Source organism: Eretmochelys imbricata, chromosome 10 (assembly GCF_965152235.1).
Source record: "Eretmochelys imbricata isolate rEreImb1 chromosome 10, rEreImb1.hap1, whole genome shotgun sequence".
Lineage (NCBI taxonomy): Eukaryota > Metazoa > Chordata > Testudines > Cheloniidae > Eretmochelys > Eretmochelys imbricata.
The window spans coordinates 104,918-128,696 of record NC_135581.1 but is presented as its reverse complement, the minus strand read 5'-3'; the positions used below and the strand labels follow the sequence as shown (position 1 = coordinate 128,696).

General features: G+C 46.3%; 1 protein-coding gene across 6 annotated transcripts in view; it reads left to right on the top strand.

Moving 5' to 3' along the window:
* UNKL (unk like zinc finger) overlaps window positions 1-23,779 on the top strand; it is a 147,600-nt gene that overhangs the window by 46,549 nt on the left and 77,272 nt on the right. For 5 of the 6 annotated variants that reach the window (XM_077829347.1, XM_077829350.1, XM_077829351.1 and 2 more), the window contains 2 exons: window positions 7,524-7,608; window positions 18,728-18,882. In XM_077829347.1, coding sequence (XP_077685473.1) covers window positions 7,524-7,608; window positions 18,728-18,882 — 240 coding nt within the window. The remainder of the gene's footprint in view (window positions 1-7,523; window positions 7,609-18,727; window positions 18,883-23,779) is intronic. The other variant, XM_077829353.1, reaches the window with a different exon arrangement.

Genomic DNA, 23,779 nt, shown 5'->3' with positions numbered 1-23,779 from the left:
TAATATGAAAGAGAAGTTAACGTCATAATGTCTTCTGTAATATTTGGACATGGATCAGATTACATTTTCATAGGATTTGTAATTCTCTTTGCCATGCTTCTTAACCCCAAGGTGTAAGATTTGGGTTTAAACAATCCTTTTCACTATTCAGCATATTTCTTGATCCTGCAATCAAGTCAAAATGATGATTTCTGTGATGCCACAATCATTTGTAGTAAACCTCTGTGGTATAATCACGGTAGTAGGAAGGTTTCATTGCAGTTGATAGGGGAAAATTGAATAGACCCACGGAAGAAGAAAAGAGAAGAAAACAAAAATTCTTTGTGTCAGTGTGGATTCCACTGTAGGTATGCATGTGTCTCATGGGCATGAGCTTAGAATTTTTTATGCCCTCGTATTTGTGGCCCCAAAAGTCACAATACGTTGACCCTTGCTTAGTTCCCTCTTATTGTTTATCCTTTGGTCTATGTTCGCACAGCCCCTAGCATGTGACTGGGGCTTCTTGGTGCTATGATTATACAAATAATGAAAAAAAAAAAATCTGGGGTAAAGTCCTCAAAACCCTCCTTGACTTGAATGGGCAGAGGCATGACACTGACAGGGAAGAGAGCCTGAGAAAAAACATCAGTACCAAAGTCAACACCAATAGCTGTCTTGTTACCTATCCTGGCACCTGTTGACTGACCCTCTTCTCCTTGGTGCCGAGATATGTGTTTGAAGATCTGCTTTCATCCTTCCTCCCAGCACCAGCCCTGGTAGCCTCATTGAAACCGCACCCAACAGTGCTGTTTCTGGGAAATACTTGTCCCCTCCTGGGCTATTTCTTCTTCCTTGCTTCAAGCATAGAGCACTCTCCAGAGAGAGAGAGAGAGAGGAGTGGTATCTTAAAGAGTTCTCCAGCACCACCTCCCACCAGGCTCTGGTGCATGAATGGTAATGGATGGGCCACCCACAACCTTGCCAATACAACATGCCACTATGGCCATATTTCTCCTACTGAGGTCCTTCTTATGCTATCGGAGCAGAGCCCCATCACAACACTCAAGGGACGAGGTTAAAGGCACTGTTGGCATCCATAGCTGGAGCTTTTTACCCAGAATCAGAGTTGCTCCCTTCTAAAGAGTCGTCATCATCCCCCTCTGAGGCAGTTGTTCCAACCCTGACATGGGCCATGACCAATTTCCGGACGTTCCAAGAGCTGTTCTTCAGGATAGTGGAAATTGAGATAAGTGACAGTAATCCAAGAGAAAGTGCATAAGATAGTTAACATCCTAAGCTCCTTGGTACCCACAAGGATCACTCTTCCAATTAATGGATGCCTATTAGAACCTGCAAAGGCCTTTTGCACATCTTGGCCTTACTTTCCTTGACCTCAAAGCAAGTGGAGAAAGCTTCAGCTAGCTTTTCGCTTCATTCAGTGTTATGAACTTTTCCTGTAAAATAGTTAATAGTTATCCCTTAGTGTGTTAGTGCGTTTTATTTGGTTAGTCATGAATGGGACTCAGCCTAGGGATGGCGCCGGTCCCCAGGCTTTCAGCCTTGTGATCGCTGCAAAAAAACTATGCCCATCAGCGATCCACATAACAGTTGTCTAAGGTGTCTGGGTGAGTCACATATAAGTGACAAGAGACGCATCTGCATGTCCTTCAAACCTCAGACTAAGAAGGAACGAGACACCCATCTCAAAGTGCTCCTAATGGAGGCAGCTCTAACTCTGACACCGGAGCACTCGAGGTCTGACTGTGCCCCGAGCCCTGCAGCATCGGTTCAGAACGCTCCAATGGTGCTGTCGATGGACCGGCACTGATGCCCCTCCCTGGCACCTGCCAAGCGGCAAAAGAAGACCGGGAGAGGAAGATCTCCTACGTCCCGCAAGGGGAAGGGGAGGGGAGGAGGAGAGCCAAGGCCCAAGGAGGGCAGCTTGGTACCTCCAACCAGGAGTCGGGCCCAAGCTAAGGTCGAGCGGTCTAGCCCACCCCAACCCATGCCTGCCACACTGGACAGTGACGCGGGCCTTTGTCAGTTAGAGGTCCCGTTGATGCCCGAGGCCCTGCAGGCAGAGCAGGATATCTTAGTGCTACTGGCGCCGCCCACACCAGCTATGGCGGTACCCCGATCCAGGGGTAAACCCGCCTTGGGACCTTTTCATAAGTCCCCATCTCAATGGTACCGCTCCCCTTCCTGAGGGACATCTCGCCAGCGCTTGCCCGCACTGAGCCACCAGGCTTTGAAGGCAGGGAGGCAGGCTTGGCGCAACCCTCTTCCATCTCTGGACTCAGGGCAGCGCCCACAGGTCTTGAGATGCTCCTCACTGGTGACCTGGCACAGACTGGTAGAGGTGTGCTCTCCTGGCATCAACAGCACTGAGACTGGCCCAGCGCTTCAGCCATGACCCAGTACTGTTCGCAGGCCCGACAGAGTCAATTATGCGAAGTCACCAGTCATCAGTTTGCTGATACGCGTCACCGCGAAACAGATCCTCTTGGTCAGTAAGGTGGTCTTCCCAGCGACTGACCTGCTCCGGCTCCTGGTCCCGCGCCAGATCCTGGTACCGGTTGAGAAGCGTGAGGCGTAGATCGCTGGAATGCCGTTGCCAATCCACTGAACGCTGCTGGTCTCCGAGGACCCACAAAAGGAATTTTTCTCGAGTGGAGAGCTCCCCATCGAGGTGCAGCGATCGGCACTGCAGCGAATGGGGTCACCAGTCCACCAGCTCATGGTCGCCTGAGAGCTCCCACTCATCGTCAAGCTCCGACACCGGGCAGGAGTCGTAGCTGGCAGGCCAAACCCCAGCACCGGTGGTACCCTCGACGTCAGTGGTACCTCCAACTGCTCCATGGCCCTAGGCCCAGTGGCTGGCTGCCTGGTACCTGTGGAACCCATAGGGTTTTACCCAGCCTTCCTAAGGGCTTAAGTCAGTGGCGGGTGCCTTGGACAAACCATCAGCCTCAGTATCCCGCCTTTCTCTGGAAACAGATGTCCCCAAAAGGAGAACCCCTCAGGCTCTCACGGACCCTGGGGAACAGCTGGTTGGACCACCTATGGATGTGGCCGACCCCACGGCACTGGCTTCTTCCTCATCTTCTCCAGGAGAGGTAAGGCCAACTGAGAGCTACACCTGAGAATAAAGACTCAAAGAGGCTGGATTTGTTCGGACGCAAAGTTTATACATCCTCCAGTTGAGGTTGGCTAACCACCAAGCCCACCTTGGCCGCTCTGACTTCAATATGTGGCAAGCCATGGCCAAATTTGAAGATTCGCTTCCCTGGGACACCAGGAAAGAGTTCCGGGCGATCCTCGATGAGGGCAGGGCTGTGGCCAGGATGGCCCTTCAAGTAGCCTCAGTCGCGGCAGACTCCGCAGAATGCACCATGGCCTCAGCCATCTCCATGTGAAGGGTGTTCTGGCTCCTTCTCTCAGGCTTATCTACGGAGGCCCAGCAGTTGATACAGGACCTTCCTTTTGACGGTCAGGCACTGTTTGCTGAGCAGACAGACAATAAATTACACCGGTTAAAGGACTTCTGTACTACATTGAAAACCCTAGAGCTCTACGTCCCACATCTAGCCTGCAAGCGGTTCAACCTGCAATAGCCACAGGGTCAAGGGAGCCAACCCAGGCAGGAGACGGCTCGTAAGAAGAGCAGAGGCTACATACGTCACCAGAGCCACCAACCTTCGCCCTCTATCCAGTCAGATAGAATGACAAGCAGGCATTTTGAGGGTGCGCCTGAGGGTGGCCTACCAGACTGTTCCCCAGAGCCATCCTCCTTATGTTTCTCCAACCGCCTCTCTTTTTTCCTCCTTGCATGGACCGTGATAATGTCAGACTGCTAGGTCCTCAACACAGTGGCCCTGGGCTATACCCTCCTTTCTATCCCCTCTCCAACCTCCCCTTCCCTGTCCCTCTTCAGGGACCCTTCTCACAAAAGTCTTCTTGCACAGAAGGTGAAGCGCCTGCTACAGCTGAAAGTGGTGGAAGACGTTCCTCACGAATACAGGAACAAGAGGTTCTGTTCCTGGTACTTTCTAATGCCAAAGGCCAAGGGCAGTCTAAAACCCATCCTGGACCTGCGAGATCTCAACAAATACCTAAAGAAGTTGAAGTTACACGTGGTCTTCCTGGCCTCCATCATCCCCTCCCTGGATCCGGGAGGCTGGTATGCCGCCCTCTACTTGAAGGACGCAGATAGGTTGTTTTTTTTTAAAGCATATAACTTTCATATAGCGATTTTCCAAGAACACAGGCACTTCCTATGCTTCACGGTGAGATCAGATGACTACCTTTTTAGCCTACCAGCAGCACTGAGGGTGTTTACCAAGTGCATGTCAGTGGTAGCAGCTTACCTCCAGCATTGGGGTATCAAAATATACCCATATCTTGATGACTGGATGTTCAAAGGTCGCTCCAGGTACCAAGTCCAAAGGGGCGTCGTGATGCTACAGGTCACATGCCGGTCCCTGGGCCTATTGGTGAATGACAAAAAGTCAATGTTAGTTCCAATACAAAGGTTAGAGTTCATCGGAGCAGTGCTCGACTCCACCTGCACCAGAGCTTTTCTGCCACAGGAGAGGTTCCAGGCAATGATGGACCTCGTTGCGGGGGTCTCTGCGTTCTCTCTAACCACTGCCCGGGTATGTCAGCGTTTGCTAGGCCACATGGAAGCATGTACATATATCGTCCGCCATGCAAGGCTCAGAATGCAACTCCTGCAGCAGTGGCTGGCAACAGTCTATTCCCAGTCCAGAGATCACCTCAGCAGTTCCTTTTTCTCTCACCATGAGTAGTCACTCCATCCAGAGGTAGCCCGATTGCTCTTCCAGAGGTGGGGAACTCTCTGAGTGGACTTGTTCGCCACCAGACAGAACAGGAAATGTCATCAGTTCTGTTTCCTGCAGGGCCTGGGCAAGTGTTCCCTCTCAGATGGCTTTCTCCTTCCATGGTCAGGGGGCCTCATGTACTCGTTCCCGCCGATCCCGCACATCAGCAGAGTCCTGTCAAAGATCAAGAGAGACAAGGCCCAAGTCGTCATGATCACCCCGGTGTGGCCGCACCAACATTGGTTTGGCACACTGATGGACCCGGTGGCGACTGCTCCCTGGCCCCTTCCCGACCGACTGGATCTGATTTCGCAAGATCATGGGTGACTCCTACACCCCAACCTCGCCTTCCTCCACCTCGCAGCGTGGATGCTGCGTGGTTGAACTCGGAGGAGCAGGCCTGCTCTAACGAGGCCCAGCAAGTCCTCCTGGAAAGCAGGAAGCCTTCCACCAGAGCAATTTACCTGGCCAAGTGGATGAGGTTCTCCCACTGGGTGTCTGAGTGTAGCATCTCTCCGTCGCGCTCTTCCTTACAATCTGTCTTAGATTACCTGCTTCATCTTAAGAACCAGGGGCTGGCCCTCTCTTCCATCAGGGTGCACCTTGCGGCCATCTTCGCTTTTCACCCACCAATCCAGGGTCATACGATTTTCTCTCACGACATGTTGCTCAGATTCCTGAGGGGCCTCGGAGAGACTCTTCCCGCTGGTCCGGGCCTCTGTCCCACAGTGGGACCTTAACTTGGTTCCTTCTAGGCTCACGGGCCCATCCTTTGAGCCTATGGCCTCCTGCTCCCTTTCCCACCGGTCATGGAAGGTTGCTTTCCTTGTGGTGGTAACATCGGCAAGATGAGTGTTGGAGATTAAAGCCCTGACATCGGAACCGCCGTATATAGTGTTCTACAAGGACAAAGTTCTACTGTGACTCCATCTGGCCTTTCTGCCGAAAGTGGTGTCTTCCTTCCATGTCAACCAGGACATCCTCCTCCTGGTGTTTTGTCTGAAGCTGCACACCACTAGTGAGGAAAGGAGGCTACATGCCCTGGATGTCAGACGTGCACTGGCATTTTACCTGGAGCATACCAAGCCCTTCCGCAGGTCGACCCAGCTCTTCATCACGACAGTGGACAGGATGAAGGGCCTTCTGGTGTCCTCAAAGAGGATTTCCAACTGGATCACCTCCTGCATCCGGACCTGTTACAAGCTAGCACAGGTCCCACTGCTGCTGATTGTGAGGGCCCATTTGACCGAAGTTCAGGCATCCTCAGCAGCCTTCCTGGCGCACATTCCCATCCAGGACATTTGCAGAGTCACGATGTGGTCTTCGGTTCACACGTTCACGGTGCACTATACCATCACTCAGCAGGCCAGAGATGACTCTGAGTTCGGCAGAGCTGTGTTGCAGTCTACACGTCTATGAACTCCTACCTGCCTCTGTTGGTACTGCTTGGGAGTCATCTAATATGGAACGGACATGAGCAAGCACTTGAAGAAGAAAAGACAGTTACTTGTTCTGTAACTGGTGTTCTTCGAGATGTGTTGCTCATGTCCATTCCATAACCCGCTCTCCTTCCCCACTGTCGGAGTTTCTGGCAAGAAGGAACTGAGGCTGGGGGGAGCCAGCGGCGCCCCTTATACCACAGCATGTGCACGCCGCTCCAGAGGGTGCCAGAGCAAGTCCCCTACGGATACCACTAAATTTTCAGTTTTCACAGTGGGAAGAGGTAAATAGTGAAGTCCTGGAAGGATCTGTACTGGGACCAGTGCTGTTCAACATATTCATACGTGATTTGGAAAAGGGGGTAAACAGTGAGGTGACAAAGTTTGCAAGTGATACAAAATTACTCAAGATAGTTAAGTCCAAAGCAGACTGGGAAGAATTGCAAAGGCTCTCACAGAACTGCCAGACACAGTGGCAGAGGACATTCAGTGTTGATAAATGTAAAGTAATGCGTGTTGGAAAACATCATCCCAATGATACATGCATACAAAATGAGTTGTTACCACTATGGAAAGAGATCTTGGAATCATTGTGGATAGTTCTCTGAAAATGTCTGCTCAGTGTGCAGCAGCAGTCAAAAAAAAGTTTACAGTGTTAGGAACCATTGGGAAAGGGATGGATTTATAACAGAAAATATCATAATGCCCCTATATAAATCGATCATACAGCCACACTTTGAATACCGTGTGCAGTGTTTCCCTATCTCCAAAAAGATAATTAGAATTGAAAGGAGTACAGAGAAGGGAAGTAAAAGTGATTAAGGATATGGAACAGCTTCCATACAAACAGAGATTAAAAAACCTGGGACTGGTCAGCTTAGAAAAGAGATGACTAAAGGGATCATAGAACTTCCCAAAAATAATTCCTAGAGCTTCTCTTTTAGAAAAACATCCAATCTTGATTTAAGAATCATCAGTGATGGAAAATCCACCATGACTTTTGGTTATTTACCCTCACTGTTAAAAAAATTATGCATTGTTTCCTGTCTGATTTTTGTCTAGCTTCAACTTCCAGCCATTGGATTGTTACACCATACTTTGCTAGATCTAAGAGCCAACTGTTAAATATTTGTTCCCCAGATAGGTACTTATACACTGTAATCATGTCACCCCTTAACTTTCTCTTTGTTAAACTGAATAGATTGAGCTCTTATGCTATTAGCACCCAGATAATTTTAAAGTTATTCACTTTCTATTTTTTTAGATTTACAAATCTACAAAGTGCAATGACATCCGCCAAACAGGTTACTGCCCGCGGGGTCCATTTTGTGCATTTGCACATGTTGAAAGTGAGTATGAGAACGGTTCTTTTGTAACAATATTAATAAAATTCCCACAATCATGCAGTAGAGAATGTTTGTTTTTATTTCACTTAAAAAAAAAAAAAGAAAGAAAGAAAAAGAAATGTTTTATCCTGTTCTGTTACCTTGCATCTATGATTTCATCACTACTTTGCATCAAACTCCTCATGGCAACAGTGGAAGTAGAAAATGCATTACTTGTGAAATGGACTGTACCTGTTGTTTATTTGGGCCCCAGCAAACACTTATGTAGATATTCTACTTTAAGCATGTAAATAGCCCCATCAATTTCAATGGGACTACTAACATGTTTAAAGGTATTAGAGCGATATGGTGAATGAGGTAATATCTTTTATTGGACAAGCTTCTTACCTCACTCACCTGTCTCTCTAATACCTTGGAACTGACATGACTATAACAACACATGTTTAAAGGTGAGTATGTGTATAAGTATTTGCAGGACCTGGTGCTTTAGTAACCTGCAGAGAGGTGTCACGGACAAGTGACGCTTCCCTTACCCTCTCCCATCCTCAGCACTTCCAGGCTGTTGTAGCCAAGAAGCAGGAAAGAGGCACATCTTTTTAGAGTTCTCCTACTTTCTGTTTTCACGTATATGAAAAAGATTAATACATTGAAGAGGTGTGACACTTTAGCAGTCATAAAATTCCTAGAAATGCTGTAGCCCTACATTCCAATTGATAAGTAAATTTACTAAGTATTTCTTCTGTGAACAAAACAGCAGAAACCTATTTTTCAGGGTCAAATGCTGTTGATGGGAACTGCATATGTTTCAGGGAAGGAGGAAACAAAGCACAGTGCACCAGAGACAGAAATTGAGACTTTATATTGACTTCAGTAAGAACAGGATCAGGCCTAATCCCCTACCTCCACTCGCACTATCCAATGATACAGAAAGGGTGGTGATTTTTGTGTTACTCCTGAGGGAATTCTGCACCAAAAAATTAAATTCTGGGCCAAAAAAATAAAAATTCCATGCACTATATTTTAAAATTCTGCAAAGTCTGCATATTTTATTTGTCAGTAAATAAATGTGGAGGCCCCAAGCATAGCAGTGGGGAGCACTAGCTGCATGGAGGTGAGAAATCACCCTGCAGTCCCTTACCCGCATGGGACATGAACTCAGCTATGAAGCTGCTCCTGACTCTGACCCAGTGCAAGGGCTGGGGCTGCCCCACAAACACCACGGGGCCCTGCCCCTCCATGCCAGGTGCATCAAGATAGCTGGTGAGAAGGGCAGAGTCTTGCATGCAAGCCCAGCCATGGCCCCCGATCCAGGTGTGGGATCGGCTAAGCCTGCTTGCCCAGCTGTGGGGGGGATCTAGGTACTTGCTGAGAGAGTTCAGGGTGTGGCAATCTGGGTGTGAGGTGCTCAGTGAGGGGTCCAGCTGCAGGGGGATCTGGATGCACAGGGGCTGGTGGGGGCGGGGTGAGAGGTTCCGGATTTAGGGGGAAATGGACTCTGCAGGGGGTCCAGGTGAAGGTGTTTGGGGCTCAGGAAGGGGTGTCTAGGTGTGGGGAGGATGGGGTTTAGCAAGGGGATCTGGGTGTGGAGGACTCAGTGTGGGGGTCTGGGTGCTGGGGGAGTGGGGTTGGGGTCTGGGTGCAGCTGGTTGGGGCTTGGTGGGGAGGGGGTCCGAGTGCAGGAGGTTTATCGGAGTGATCCAGGTGCTGGGGGGTCTGGGTGCAGGGGGTGATGCAGGGGGTGAGGCTTGGTGGTGTAGAGGCTCAGATAGGGGGGGCTTGTTGGGGGTGGTCTGGGTATGGGTGGGTCCGGATGTACAGGGATTGGGTGGATGTGGGAGCAGCTCCCCATACAGTGGCCCCTCCCCCCACAGCTGAGGAACAATGGTGGCAGGAAGTGGGCAGGGAGTGCGGAGCTTCCTGCAGCCGCAGGAGGTTTCTGGGAGTTGGTCTGACCCAGCCATGGCCATTCCTTACAAGGGAAGAGGAAGTCATCTCCCTCCCTGGCCGCAGCACAGCTGAGATTAGCAGCTGAGCCCAGTGCAGGGTAGGAGCCACTGTGGGTAGGAGCCACAGAATTACTTTTCTGCCGGGTGCCCGAAACAATGCACCTGTGCAGCTGGGGAGGGATGTGTGACCACTTTTGTGGCTTACCTTTGCTTCCTCGTCAGAGAGTCATTTTTCTGCAGGGAAGCAAAGAAATATGCAAGGGACATGAATTCTGCATGCACACAGTGATGCAGAATTGCCCCAGGAGTAGTGTGTGGAGCTTGTGTGGTTCAGGCTCTTCATAAAAGACAAAAGAGAGTGAGAAGATTGTGGTAACATAGGGAGGGGTATTCAGAACTAGGTCAGGACTTTACTTCCTTTCCTCCCATATCATCAAAATATTTGCAGCTGGGAGCCAGGTCAGGATTTACTGGGAGTAAAAAGAATGCAAAAGTTGGATTGACATCAAGTAGTGATAGGAGATTCAAGTGGCCCATTCTTTCTATATAGGTTCTTATGTAGCTCTTACCACTGTGGTTTCTCTGTCTCTCTCTGCCAGTAGCAACAACCCTTAGCTCAGTCCTGCAATCCTGACCATCCACCTCTCTTGCTCAAGTATGATCAGTAGAAAAGAACCCTTCCATATTTCCAGTGGGAGGAAGAGAGAGAGGATCCATAGCCAGGAACCCTATCTCATAAGAAAGGTGACAGGGAGAATCTTATCCCATGGCTCCTGTTTCTTTGTCCCCTAAGATTCTGTATGCATCTCCCCCTATCTTCAGTGAGACCCTAGTTTCTCAGACCAGGTAATCCCTTTTGCCCCACTGTGCAGGGGAGGCACAAAGTCTCTTATGCCCACTCCCCTTCCCCATGGCTGTAAGGGAGAGAGATTCCTCTCATCTTTGGAGGTTCTTCAGAAGCAGCTGACATCCTCTTCTCTTCATTTTTTGTGGAAGCTGGCAGGTTGGGTCCCTTTCACTATCCACTGGAACTGGGCTTCCACTGGTGTCATTGCTGCTACTCTGCTCCCTTTTAGGTCTCACCTATCAGTCCTCTCCCACTGGTTGGGGTAGCGCACAATTCTTTCAACTGGCACAGTCCCCAAAGGGTGAAGAGCAGTGGGGAATTGCCAGCTGCCTCTGAAAAACTTACCAGGGGAATGAGCCAGTCAGCTACTCCTAAAAACATTGGAAGGGAAGCCATGGGCTTCTGTAGGACTCTTCAGTGCTGTTGGTGCTCTGATAGTCAGTGTATCAAAAACACGCACTTCCATTTGACTTCCTAGAAGATTGTACCCCTTCATGTTGGACCCAGACCTGGCCATAGCAACCCACGCGTTCATGATCTCCAGTCTAATGTATCAGAGGGGTAGCCGTGTTAGTCTGGATCTGTAAAAGCAGCAAAGAGTCCAGTGGCACCTTATAGACTAACAGATGTATCGGATCCGACGAAGTGGGTATTCACCCACGAAAGCTTATGCTCCAATACATCTGTTAGTCTATAGGGTGCCACAGGACTCTTTGCTGCTTTTACAGAGTCTAATGCTGATTGTAGGAATGAAGCCATACCTGAAAAAGCTCTGATTTAAAAAAAGAACACAAAAACCAGCCAATTTGATTAGCAGCAGGTTGTCATGAGTGCATTACCCTGATACTCCACTCTACACTGGCTGTCTGGTGAATAGAGAGCCCCTTTCAAAGGCTGTGTCCTAATATTCAAAGCCCTCTATGGGATTGGCCCAAATTCTCTGAGAGATCGTCTTTTCCTTAGCAACCACCTCGTATAGTAGCTATGTCCCAGTGGAACAATGAAATCGTTGACCAACTAGGGGAGGCTGATGAATGCAAATGTCAGAACTTTTGCAGGAACTGGACCTAGACTATGGTACTCACTCCTTCAAGGAATTAGAATGCTACACAGTATTCCAAATGTAATGCCAAACTCATTTCTGTGACTTTTCCTCAATAAGTACATAAAACATGAGCAAAAATGCCAATAAACTAATCACGCCAGTTCCCTTATAGGCTAGGAAGGAAGGGAGCGAGACTATTTCTATTTTTAAAAACTTGGGAGGCACTCCAATCCTACTTTGATGGGGACTGTATAAGTATGTAAATAAATATGTTCGTTTATGGGATTTGGGATTGATGTGCAGCTTTGTATATGGGGAGCGAAGCTAACTGAACATGGAGGGCTGGAGCAGTGACCTAGAAGGGAGTGTGAGGGTGGCAGTAACCAGAACTGCACTTCTGATGTGAGGGTGTGAGGGGCTGCTGGGCAGTATTTTTCCTCTAGACTTAATAGAGATAACAGTGACTGTAACTGCCTCGTAAAGCAATCCAGAATGAGGACACAACCCCAAGGGAGAGTGGAAGTAAATAACATTAGATAAGTCAGCATCTTCTGGTCTTCACATCCATTTTTTGCATATTCAGTCAGGCAGAGGATGAGCGGGGGGCTACCTGTGTTCCTTCTGCAGAGTGCTGGCGCTTAGTCTGGAGTCTGTCTGCCCAATGATAGTTATTACTCATCTCCCCTGTGTCTCCTTTGTTTTTTAATTGTCCCCTACTCCTTCACTTGATACATAAGACAAAGGAAATATGTTGGATACAGCATTTGGACACAGAGTACAAAGGCAGAATTATGCAGTAATTAAAACATAGCTCATCAGGTATAAAAATTACACCATGAGAAACAATCCTCAACTATGCTATCTCCCCTGAAGAGAGGTAATGGTGCTGAATTTACATGTCCCACTGTTCCATCTGTTCATTATCATGGCATGTACTCTTCTGCATGATGTCATAACTGTTAGTTGTCCTTGGCAGAAGGAAGGTTTGTGCAGGACACAGTTTATTATGGCCCTTCAGAAATACAGTTGTGAACAGAGATGAAAAATAAGAAACATTTTGAATAGAAAATTTTGGCTAAATCTGTGGAATTTCTTCAGGGGATGATCAGATATTTTTTTTTCTAGCCCTGTTTCTTTTTTTAATACCACGTGTTCATGAATCAAGGGGTAAGGAATGTCAGTCAGCTTATTCAACTAAATATCTGTTGCTAATGCATTATTTATGTAGAAAACCCACACAAACCTAAATGTCCAAATTTTTAATAAATACCATTTTAAAGAGTACTTTTATTTATATATTCCAAAGGGCAGTAAGTAATGAGTATCTAAATTAACCAAATCTGAAATGTTCAATAGAATACTGATGATGTCTTCAGAACACCAGGAAGTGATGTGTGGGTCCAGTTACTCTGAATTAATTTTTCTGGCATAAAAATTGACATTAAATAGTTAGAATGACCACTTAAATGTCAATATTTTCTTAGTTTACTATATCCACTTAAGATAAGCAGTGGAAATTCCAGATTCTTCTTCGAGTAGTGTCCCTGTGGATGCTCCATTGTGGGGGTGTGTGTTCCTGCACCTTTGATTGAAGATCTTTGGTAGCAGTGTCCATTTGGCCTGGACATGCTTTCTGTGTCTTTCATGCTCTGCCTCACGGCTAATTAATGTCTGCACAGGTGAACTGCCTTCTAAATCCCCGCTGGCTAGAGACAGAGCGATTAGCAGTCTATTCACTCATACTTTAGATCTTTAGAATTGTTTTTCAGATACTCTTAGTGTTTTCGTCAGTTTTTTCTTCTTAGTGTTATAGGGTTTCCATTAGTTTCTTTCCTTTTTTAAAGAAAAAGAAATGTTTTTATTTTATCTCTGTCCTTCCCCAGGGATTGCCCCCAGTAGAGGGCATGCCCAGCTTCCCCGGGTTTAAGAAGTGCCTGTCCTTCAGGGAGGCTATACTGGCTATGCTGCATCCGATGAAGTGAGCTGTAGCTCACGAAAGCTCATGCTCAAATAAATTGGTTAGTCTCTAAGGTGCCACAAGTCCTCCTTTTCTTTTTGCGAAGACAGACTAACATGGCTGTTACTCTGAAACCTGGTTACAGACAGACATTCCCATTGCGTTTAGTGCCTCGGAGAGGCCCATATTCCATAAAAGTGTACTTTTTGCCAGCAGCTAAAAGCCAGATCCTGAAAAATCCAGGAATTAAAGTTAAAGCTACTCCTTATGGAGGGAGCTCTTCAACCTGTGCCTGACCCTGGCCCCGAATCTCCTTGACAGCATGAACCATCACTAGAGCATTTTACTCCCAAAGAGGGGGAGCTGAGAAAGAAGTCTTCAGATTTCCCTCGCAAGATCTCCCAAAAGAGAGCTGTAAGGCCTCATACTGAATCCCAAACCAGCCAGATGAGATCCCCAGCACGTTCAGTTACTTTGGCACTGATGGCTAAAAACATGGTACGCACAACTCGCATGGGTCTTCCGATGCATACACAGCTAGTAAGCTATGGGCACAGGCTCAAAAACAGTGGCAAAGCCTGTCAGAGACGAATTTACACTATACTGTGTCTACGAAGACATCATCAGTGCAGAAACTCTTGGTACCAATAACTTCAAAACAACCCTCGTCAGACCACCTGTCTTGAGCAAGATTGCTGGATTCCTTGGTACTGATGAGTCAACACCAACACGCCCTGGCAGTACCAATTATGGCACCGCAGGAGTTTTGGTTTTCCAGGGACCTCATGGTATCTGAGACCCCAGAGTCCATTCTACTCAGTACCGGGGGTTTGGAACTGAGTGCATCTTGAAGCCCAGAATCACCACCAGCACTGAGGCGTTCAGCTCCACTAATATCTAGCAGAGTCTCAGATAGTGACCAGGAGGATATCCTCTCTCGGCATTTGGCATGGTCCTTCTCTCTACCAACCAGGGCCTTCTCAGCTACATCCTCACTCTTTGTTTCAGCCCCCATGATATGACCAACAGTGGATTCCGCCACCCATGCCCTTTCTACCATCCCAGTGGCAATACTAGGATCCATGGGCAGCCTACAGGCACCATGCTTCCCAGGCATTTAGTGTCACCCACTGGGAGTCTGAGATGCTCAGATCTCAGATGCTCTCCTCCAACCTCTGTCTCCAGAACCTCATAAGGAAACTGAGGAGCAGGAAATCAGATTCGCAGATGAGGCCACACCGCAAACCAATATCTCCTCTTCTTTCCCAGATGAGGTGGCAATGTCCCCTCCACTGTCCATAGCAAATGATTTCAGACTCTTTCAGGACCTTACAAAGAGGTTGGGGGAGACGCTGCAGATCCCTCTCAAGGAGGTGAAGGACACTAACCGTAAGTTGTTGGACAAACTGCATATGCCCTCCTCTCAAAGATCACCCTCCCAATTAATGAAGCGTGCTTGGATCCAGCTAATGTCATATGGCAAACACCAGCCTCAGTCACACCAACATGCAAACTGGCCAACAAATATACTATGTCCCTTCCAAGAATACAGCATTCCTTTTTTCACACCCTCCACCTAATTCCATCATTGTGGATGTGGTGAATTCTCATGGCCGCCAACATCACATGAAATCCACCCCCTTATGGTAGAGACTGGAAAAGACTTTACTTATTTGGAAGGAAGGTGTACTCCTCAGCGACCTTGTAATTTAGAATTGCGAACTACCAGGCCTTAATGGCAAAATATGACCACATCAGTTACGCCAAAAGACCACCTGCCAGAAGCACAATGAGAACAGTTCAGGCCATCATACATGGGGGCAGTTAGTAGTCAGAACAGCACTCCAGACTGCACTAGATGCCACGGATACAGCAGCCCACTTGGTATCAACAGTGGTAGTGATGTCATGGGAGTTATGGCTACACCTTTGAGGGCTGCCAAAAGAGGTAGAGACGATGGCCAAGGACCTCCCTTTCAAAGGCTCCAAATTATTTGCAGATAAGACTGATGCATCACTCCATGCTCTCAAGGACTCCAGGGCCACACTTGGGTCATTAGGGATATATACACCAGGTCAGAAAAAGAAATTTAGTCCTCAGTCCTCCCACAAATCATGTCTGCCTCAGTACCTATCACAGCTCTGCTATGAGCCACAGCGAAAGAAGTCTCAATTTCAGAGGTGAAAACCACCAGTCCCTCAACCTCCCAACCTTCCACCTCAAAACCCTAGTTTTGATGCCTTGGTTGAGGCCCTGAGAGACCACTCCCTACAACATCAGCTGCAACTCACGAACCATTTGCATCCCTTTGAATGCTGCCTTTCTCTGTTCCTCCAAAATTGGGTCTTGGAGATGATCTCCAATGGATACTCTATCCATTTCACCTGCCTCCCTCCCTCCCTGTCCCTCGTCAGGGACCCTTCTCACTAGAGACTGTTAAGACAGGAGATAGATCACCTGCTATGCCTGGGAGCCATAGAACCTATTCTGACTCATCTCGGAGGCAAAAGCTTTTATTCATGATATTTCCTGATCTCTCCCCTTCCCCTCCCCTTCTCCCCCCCCCCCAAAAAAAAAAAAAAAAGAAAAAGGTTGGAGACTCATAGTGGATCTCAGAGCACTGAACAAATACAAGCAGGCACAAAAATTGAAGACTGTCAGATTAGCAGCGATTATTCCATCTCTGGAACAGGAAGATTCATTCTTGGTCTTGACGTCCAGTCAGAAATACTTGTGCTCTTTTTCTTCCACTCATGAGAAATGCGCTCACAAAAATCATGACAGACAACATAGTGTGCATGTACTACATAAATCATCAAGGGGGTGCTTTAGCACTTCCCTTGGCATGGAAGTGCTAAAGCTATGGAATTGGCACATTCGGCACAATGTTTTAATTTCTGCCGCCTACCTACTGGGAGTGCAACATACCACAGCAGTGTCAGTTGCAAGTTGTCACATGACCGCGAGCGGGAAATGAACTCAACGGTACTCCGCAGCATAGTTTAACAATGGGGAACCCCAACAATAGACTTGTTCGCTATTTACTTGAACAGGAAATGCCCCTGCTATTGCTCCAGAGATGGTCTCAGAAGACACTCATTAGGGGACGTTCTCCTTCTCCTAGCAGAAAAAGGCGTCCTATACGTCTTTCCCCATTTCCTCTGCTCCTGAAAGTCCTGATAAAAATAAAAAGAGAAAAAGCAAATGTTATACTGATTGGTCACACCTGGCTGAGACAGATATGGTACCCATACCTGTCTCAGCTTGTGACATGTCCACCAGACCCTCTTCAACCCACTCCTTATCTCCTCTCACAGAACAAAGGACAAACTCTCCATCCCAACCTACGGAAACTCTATCTTAAGGCGTGACTCCTTCATGGTTCCAGTACATAGAGAGCTGCTGCTCTAAAGAGGTGCAGGAAGTGTTACTACACAGTAGAAAATGGTCTACCCAATGCACTTACCTGCAAAAGTGGACAAAGTTTCAGGTTTGGTGTAATTCCAAACAAATCACCCCAGTATTTTCCATACTCACTGTAGTGTTGAACTACATACTGGTTCTAGAGAGGACAGGACTATCTCTCAGTATGCTCAAATTACACCTGGTGACCATGACAGCTTTCCATCAAGTGATAGAGGGATACTTGGTTTTCACACACCCAAAAACTACAAAGATTCCTCAAGAACATGGTGAACCTCTTTCGCCAACCCAGACACCCCACTCCAATGTGGGACCTAAATCTAGTTTTAAAGGGCCTAATTAGGCCGTCCTTTAAACTTGCTTGTTACATACCTGTCAATGAAGACAGCATACTCTTAGTGACCATTACTTCAGCAAGGAGAATAGAGGAGACAGAGGCATTAAGGGTACCCCCCGCACCCTCTTCACAGCATTCTTTAAAGACAAGTTCACTCATAGGCCACATTCAAAGTTCATTCCCCAGGTGGACTCATCTTTTCATGTAAATCAACTCGTTCACCTCCCCACCTTTTACCCAAAGCCTCAATGTGACAACAGGGAGGCTGTACTATATATGCTAGATGTTAGGAGGGTCTTGGCCTTTTATTTGGACAGGACAAAGGCCTTTAGGAAATGTCCTAAGCACTTCCTATCCATTGTGGAAAGGTCAAAAAACATAATGATATCAGCCCAGAGACTCTCCAGATGGGTCTGTATTAGTTGTTGCTATCATGCTCACAGTGTGTTACCTCCATCTGGGATCTGTACACATTCCATGAGATTGGTTTTCACCTCTGTTGCTTTCCTCAAGAATGTTCCTATCTTGGAAATCTGCAGATGGCAGAGACTTGGCTGTCTGCTTATACATTTGCAGAACACTATGCGATTACTGGAGGCTCTGCTTCCAATGCTATCTTCGGCTCCACAGTATCATCCATAAGAGACTTGACTCCAAAGTCCCACTTTCCCATCAAGGATACTGCTCGAGGGTCACCTACAGTGGAGCACCCATAGGGACACTACTCGAAGAAGAAGAGGAAGTTACTCACCTTGTGCAATAACGATGGTTCTTCGAGATGTGTGTCCCTATGGGTGCTCCACAACCCACCCTCCTCCCCTCTACTTTGGAGTTCTCAATAAGGGCTGTATGGTAGAGAAGGTGGTTTGCCCAGGAGGGTGGTTTTCCCATGCAGCGCTAATTAACCTTGAGACAGAGCACAAGGGAGGGAGAGCGTATGTGCGGGCCAAATGGACTCTGTTACCAAAGATGTCCAATGAAAGGTGCAGGGATGCATGAACACCTAGTGTGGAGCACTCATATGGGGACACATGTCGAAGAACTATCATTACTGCACAAGGTGAGTAACCATTTTCTTTTGATGGGATTCTATAGATCACTCTACAGCCAGGTAGAGTGAAAAAAGGAGTAATTCAGTGTACAGTGTTGTGTTTATCTTAGCAACCCGGAGTCCTACAAATGTTGTCTTTTAAACACTATAGTATCTTAGATTCTTGAAAATACAGCAACATCTGTAATAAGACTGTATATTCTTGGGATGCAGATCTTTTTTTGTTTCTGTGGATTTTTGTTGGACCATTTAATGAGGAAAAGCCTTCTGAGTTACAAACATATATTTGGTACTAAGTTTGTTACTGGCCACAAATATATAAATATTACATTACACCATTTTCAAATTCACTTTGTTTATATTATTATGCTTTCAGAAACAAAGTTTTTATTTGTGTAGTTAAATGTTTCCATATCAGAGGTGGTGTTGTTGTGTTTGGTTTTGGGTATGTAATTGTTGAATTCACACAGCTAAATACAAAATCTGTGTGTAATTTGTTGGGGATTCCTTCAACAGAGGACACCATGAATGTAGTCATACTGCAAACTGGTTGTCAATCAAAGCCAGGCCCTCATCTGTTTTCAGCAGACAGCATAGGAATTGCAAATGAATGGAGCAGCAGTCTTAACTCCACAAACAGCATTACAAATAACAATGGGCAGTCTGGAAATGTAAGTTTAAATACTTCTGAAAAAGTTACTGCTAATGATCACTGTGCCAATATATAATTGTTTGTTTTATTTATCAAACATCTCTTTTTACTATATGTATATTACAACAAAAAAGAAGCACCTTACTTAGACATTAAAAAGTCAGTACAAATCAGCCCTCACATGTGGCAATAAAGGTTTTTAACTGGTTCTGAATACCTAGTGTAATGTCTGGCCTCTACCTGAGTACCCGATTTAATTTTGTATTACCTCTGTTTTTTCTCTCTCTTTCTTTCTTTGTCGATGCAGTGAGGTGACTGTAGGTACTCAGGTACTACAGTGAGAAGTGTCATATAAATACCTAAATAGAATTCCTTTAATCAGGGAACCCCAACATTTGTTATGTAAACACAGGACACCATAAGGTTGGTTTCCCTTTTGGAAAGTTTTCATTAAAGCAAGCTCCTTTCTGCTACAGCTCTCCTTTTTATTGTTTTCTGTTAACAGGAAAATCAGATAAGAATTTGAATATACAACTATGCACTTGACATTTTACTTTAAAGCTATCTTCAGGCTGTTCCTGGAGCCATTGTATATTTGGTAGTTAAGAGGCTCTCCAGTATCAGAGTAATGAGTATGATGTAAATTATCCTATTCTGCCAAATTGAGTTGAAGGGAAAAGGAGATGGAATTGATGATAGAGTCTTTTTTCTCTACCATTTAGCCATACTTGGAAATGGATCATGTTGGTATGCAACAGTTATTTTGAGGTAGTTATTGTGGTTAGATGTTCAGCTGCATGTTTGTGTGTTCTCCCTGTGTGCTGTCCCAGCTCTGCTCAGATAGCTGGTGCAGCAGACCTCAAGCGAACCGTCAAATGACTACACTATTCTTTAAGGTATGAAGGCACCTAGCTAGGTTTATTGTTGACGAAGCAAGGTACTGGTATCCCCAGACTCTACTGGACCACTAATACATGTATACCCATAACAATGAACACAGCTCAGTCAGTGGCAGGACTTTACATTTCCCTCTCGGCTGGCCAAAGACACTCCCTCTGAGATCCATCTTTATACACCAATACAAACAAGTAACATATTGCCCCGACGTATCAGGATGCCACCTTCTGACGTATTTGGGTGCTACCCTTGCACCTGTAGGTTCAATCATAACATCTCTATCCATCATGCTGTCATCCTGACCTTATCTTTAGGATGTGTCAGTGTGTTCCTGTTATCTTTGGGGAATGTGCTGGTATTGAGGTGTTTTGATACCACCCTTCTGGAATGTGCTTGCGTGAGTGCTCAGTGCCCAACACCTCTTAGGAATGTGTTTTTGCAATATCAGCCCTGTGCTTGCCAAATTCTGTGAGCAGGGCCTGCCTCTTGCTCACAACCTGACTGTTTCATATCAGCAAAGTTTTGACCACTACTTTAGTTCAGGAGTCTGATACAAAGGCTTATGTCTCAGGCTGTCTTCCTACCACAGCTCTGAAGATCAGGACCCCTGGTCTAGCCCTTCCTACCTCTTCATTTACTTGATTTTTCTTGTTTCATGAGCAACAAAGACCCTTCTGTAGCTCATGAGTATATGTGTATTTATTGGTAGAACTTTCACTAACAGGTTTCCAACACTAGTAGGTTTTTGTTTAGAAGATTAAAGCAGAAATCAAATATAGGTTACATGTTTTAAAATAAGGTTAAAAGGAAATGGCTAATAAATGTGTTTAAAAACCCAGAGGTCTTTATTGATGCAGGTTCTGCAGCTTCACACGGTTGCCTTTAGCCAACCATAAAGATATATCTGTGTAGCTGTCTACACTGTGCCTTAGCTCTCCAGTATGAAATCTACTCCTACAGCTCCCTCAAAAAGCACTTCAGGGGACTGTCAGGGGCATACCTGTTCCACAGTAGGAACCACTCCTTTTTCTGCACAGGGACTTGAGTTCCATTGGACTCCTTGGCTCAATTCTGTTTGCTCCTGAGGCTTTCAGCAGTGACCTATAAGAGGCACCTCCTCCCTCAGAAACTCTTCAATCTGCTCCCACTTCCAGGTGACTGTGTAAGAGTACCAGGGAGAGTCTAATGGCTATCTTGTCCACAGGAACTCTCCTGCTGTTCAAGGACTAAGTTTCATCAGTTCTCTCCACCCTCCCATGTTCTTATACTCAATCATTTGCTGCAGTTAATCTAGATTAATTATTAATTGCCACAGTTTCTTACCTTTGCCATTGCCTTGATTAATTACTTAGCTGCTGTTATCTCCTCCATGCTTCCAGGATCCACCTTCTGAGACTTAAACTCCTGCCTTCTTATCTGCTCTTCCCCTGCACCCTGGTCTCTTCTTTTCCTCTTCCCACTTCTTGAGCTCTGTTGTGTTTTCTCTTTTACACTTCTCTCTTCCACCATCTTAATCTAATCCCAGTCTATTGTAATTTAGATATTTATTGGGCAACTCCTCCCTCCCTGCTTCTCCCTATCCCAACTACACCTTTTCCTTCTTGCCTCTGGCAATATCTCTCTCAACTGCAGCCTGCTGTCACCCATTTCCTCTTTGTAGTCATCTTGATTAGCCACTGATGCCCCTTCTTGCTGGCTCCAGTTTAGTTGCTGTTCCCTCTTATCATTCCTCCCCTCTTTTCTGCTATCCCTAAAATTCTTGTGGTGGTTTTTGTTAGAAATGAATTCCTCGTCCTTCCTTCTGCTGCTGCCTTTATGCCCCACTGAATTCTCTCTCTCTCTCCCCTAGTGCTACCTTCATAGCATCTTCTCCTCTCTTTCTTTCACCCTGCAAAAAGGCATCATCAGCAAAGGCATTCTGCCTTCAGATGTTTGTCACTTCAAACTGCTTCCAGAGAGGAAGGATGGTCCAATAATTAGGGCACTTGCTTTGGACTTGGGAGGCCTGAGTTTATTTCCCTACTATGTCCCACATTGTGTGGCCTTGGGCAAGTCACTTAGCCTCTCTTTGCCTCAGTTCCACATCTGTAAATGAGGGTAAAAGTATTTCCTACTTGTATAGATATGTTGTGAGGATAAATGCATTAAAGATTGTGGGCATGCTATGGTGATGGAGGAGGCCATATAATCACTTTACATGGATTCCTCCCTCACTTACCCATGGTACATCCTTACTCATGCATCTGAGTCTTTGCTCCCCTTTTTGTCCGTTTGGCTGTCTTCTGTTATTCCATGGCCTTATCCTTCCTCCCCATTTCAGTGGGTGACTCTCTTCCTTTCTCTCATTTCAGTCCTCACCCCCTTTTCTGGGAAGTTTAGCTTCCACATTGTTCCCTGCTGATTATTCTAACTCTCAACTGATTATTGTAGCCACCTCCAGGTCTTCCCTTAAACTCATATTGGGTCCTTTACCTCCATTTTCTGACTTCAGCTTTGAACCAGCTTATCTTACCCACCTTTGTCACTTTCTTAACTTAATCTTCATCAAGCATGGCTTTTCCCCTAACCTCTTAATTTCTGCATACCTGCTTTCTAACCACTCTTTTCCATTTTAACATAATTAATTACTCTCCTCTGACTGCATCACACAAGCCTTACATAACCTCTAGTCCATGAACAACTCAGATTCCTCTTCAGCTTTCGACATGATCCTTCATTTCATCATTTTTTGTCATTTCTTCCCTTGGTGCCATCCTCTTCTCTACACTCAACCCTTTTCTTCACTGTCACATCATTTGTGTTGTTCCACCATCCCCATATTTGACTATCTTGTCACATCCATTTCTTCCATTCCTGCTTCTGTGCTGCTAAGTGTGTGTCTACACAGGGATAAAAGCCTGCGGCTGGCCCAGGTCCCCTTGCTTGGGCTTTGGCTCTGGGGCTGAAAAATCACTGTGGAGACCCTCAGGCTGGAGTCCAAGCCCGGGGACCCTTCACTCTCTCACAGTCCCAGAGCTTGGGCTCCAGTCCGAGCCAAAATGTCTACACAGCAGATTTTTTCAGCCCCAGGGTCTGAGCCCCGTGAGCCTGAGTCAGCTGGCCTGGGCCAGCTGCAGGTTTTTATCCCCTTGTAGACAAACCCTGAGTGCGTTAAAAGAAAGTCTAAGGGTTTTGCAGATGCTTTCAACTAAAGTTCATTCTTTTTTCCACCAGTTCTGTCTACATATTTGACACTTATGCCTACGACTCCTGCTGCCTATTCTCTACCCTTGACTCTCTCCTGAAGCCTCTTCTGCAGCTACCCCCTCCTCTTTCAACCTAGATCTTGCTGGGGTTTTTTTCCCCAAGGAGAACATTGATATATCAGAGGCAGTGTTCCTCTTCTCCCCTTTCTTTCCAACCTTCACCTTCTCTTCCTTCACCCTTTCACTAATGCAGACACATCTTTCTTAACCTCTTCTGCCATCCCATTTTTGTGGTCCATTAATTTCCTGCTCTTCACCTCCAAGTTCCTTGAGCGTACTGTCTACTTCAGTTTCCTCTAACTCTCTCTGTTCCTTCATTGTCTCGCATGATGGCTCATCCTCTTTCAAACCCTTTTTCCAGGGCTCTATTCTTGGTCCCTACCTCTACACTGTTCCTCCTGACATCAACTCATGGTTTTAATTACTATGTCTGTGCAGATGACTTCAAAATCACTCTGATCTCCTCCACCCTCAGTTTATTTATGAATCCCTAACTGTCTCATCAATTCTGGATGTCCTGCCCCAAACTCAAATTAACTATGGAACAAATGGAGTGTTCCTCTCAAACACTTGTTTCTTCCTCCCTTCTCTATTACTGTTCATAATTTCACTATCCTCCCAGTTACCCAGGTTTGTAACTTTAGTGTCATTATTCAGCTTCTCTCTCTCCTACTCCCCAGACATTCAGTTTTAAAGCCTAGAGATTCTTCCTCTGCATCTCAAACATAATCCTTACATTATGCTCTATACATATTGCTAAAATGTCAATTCATG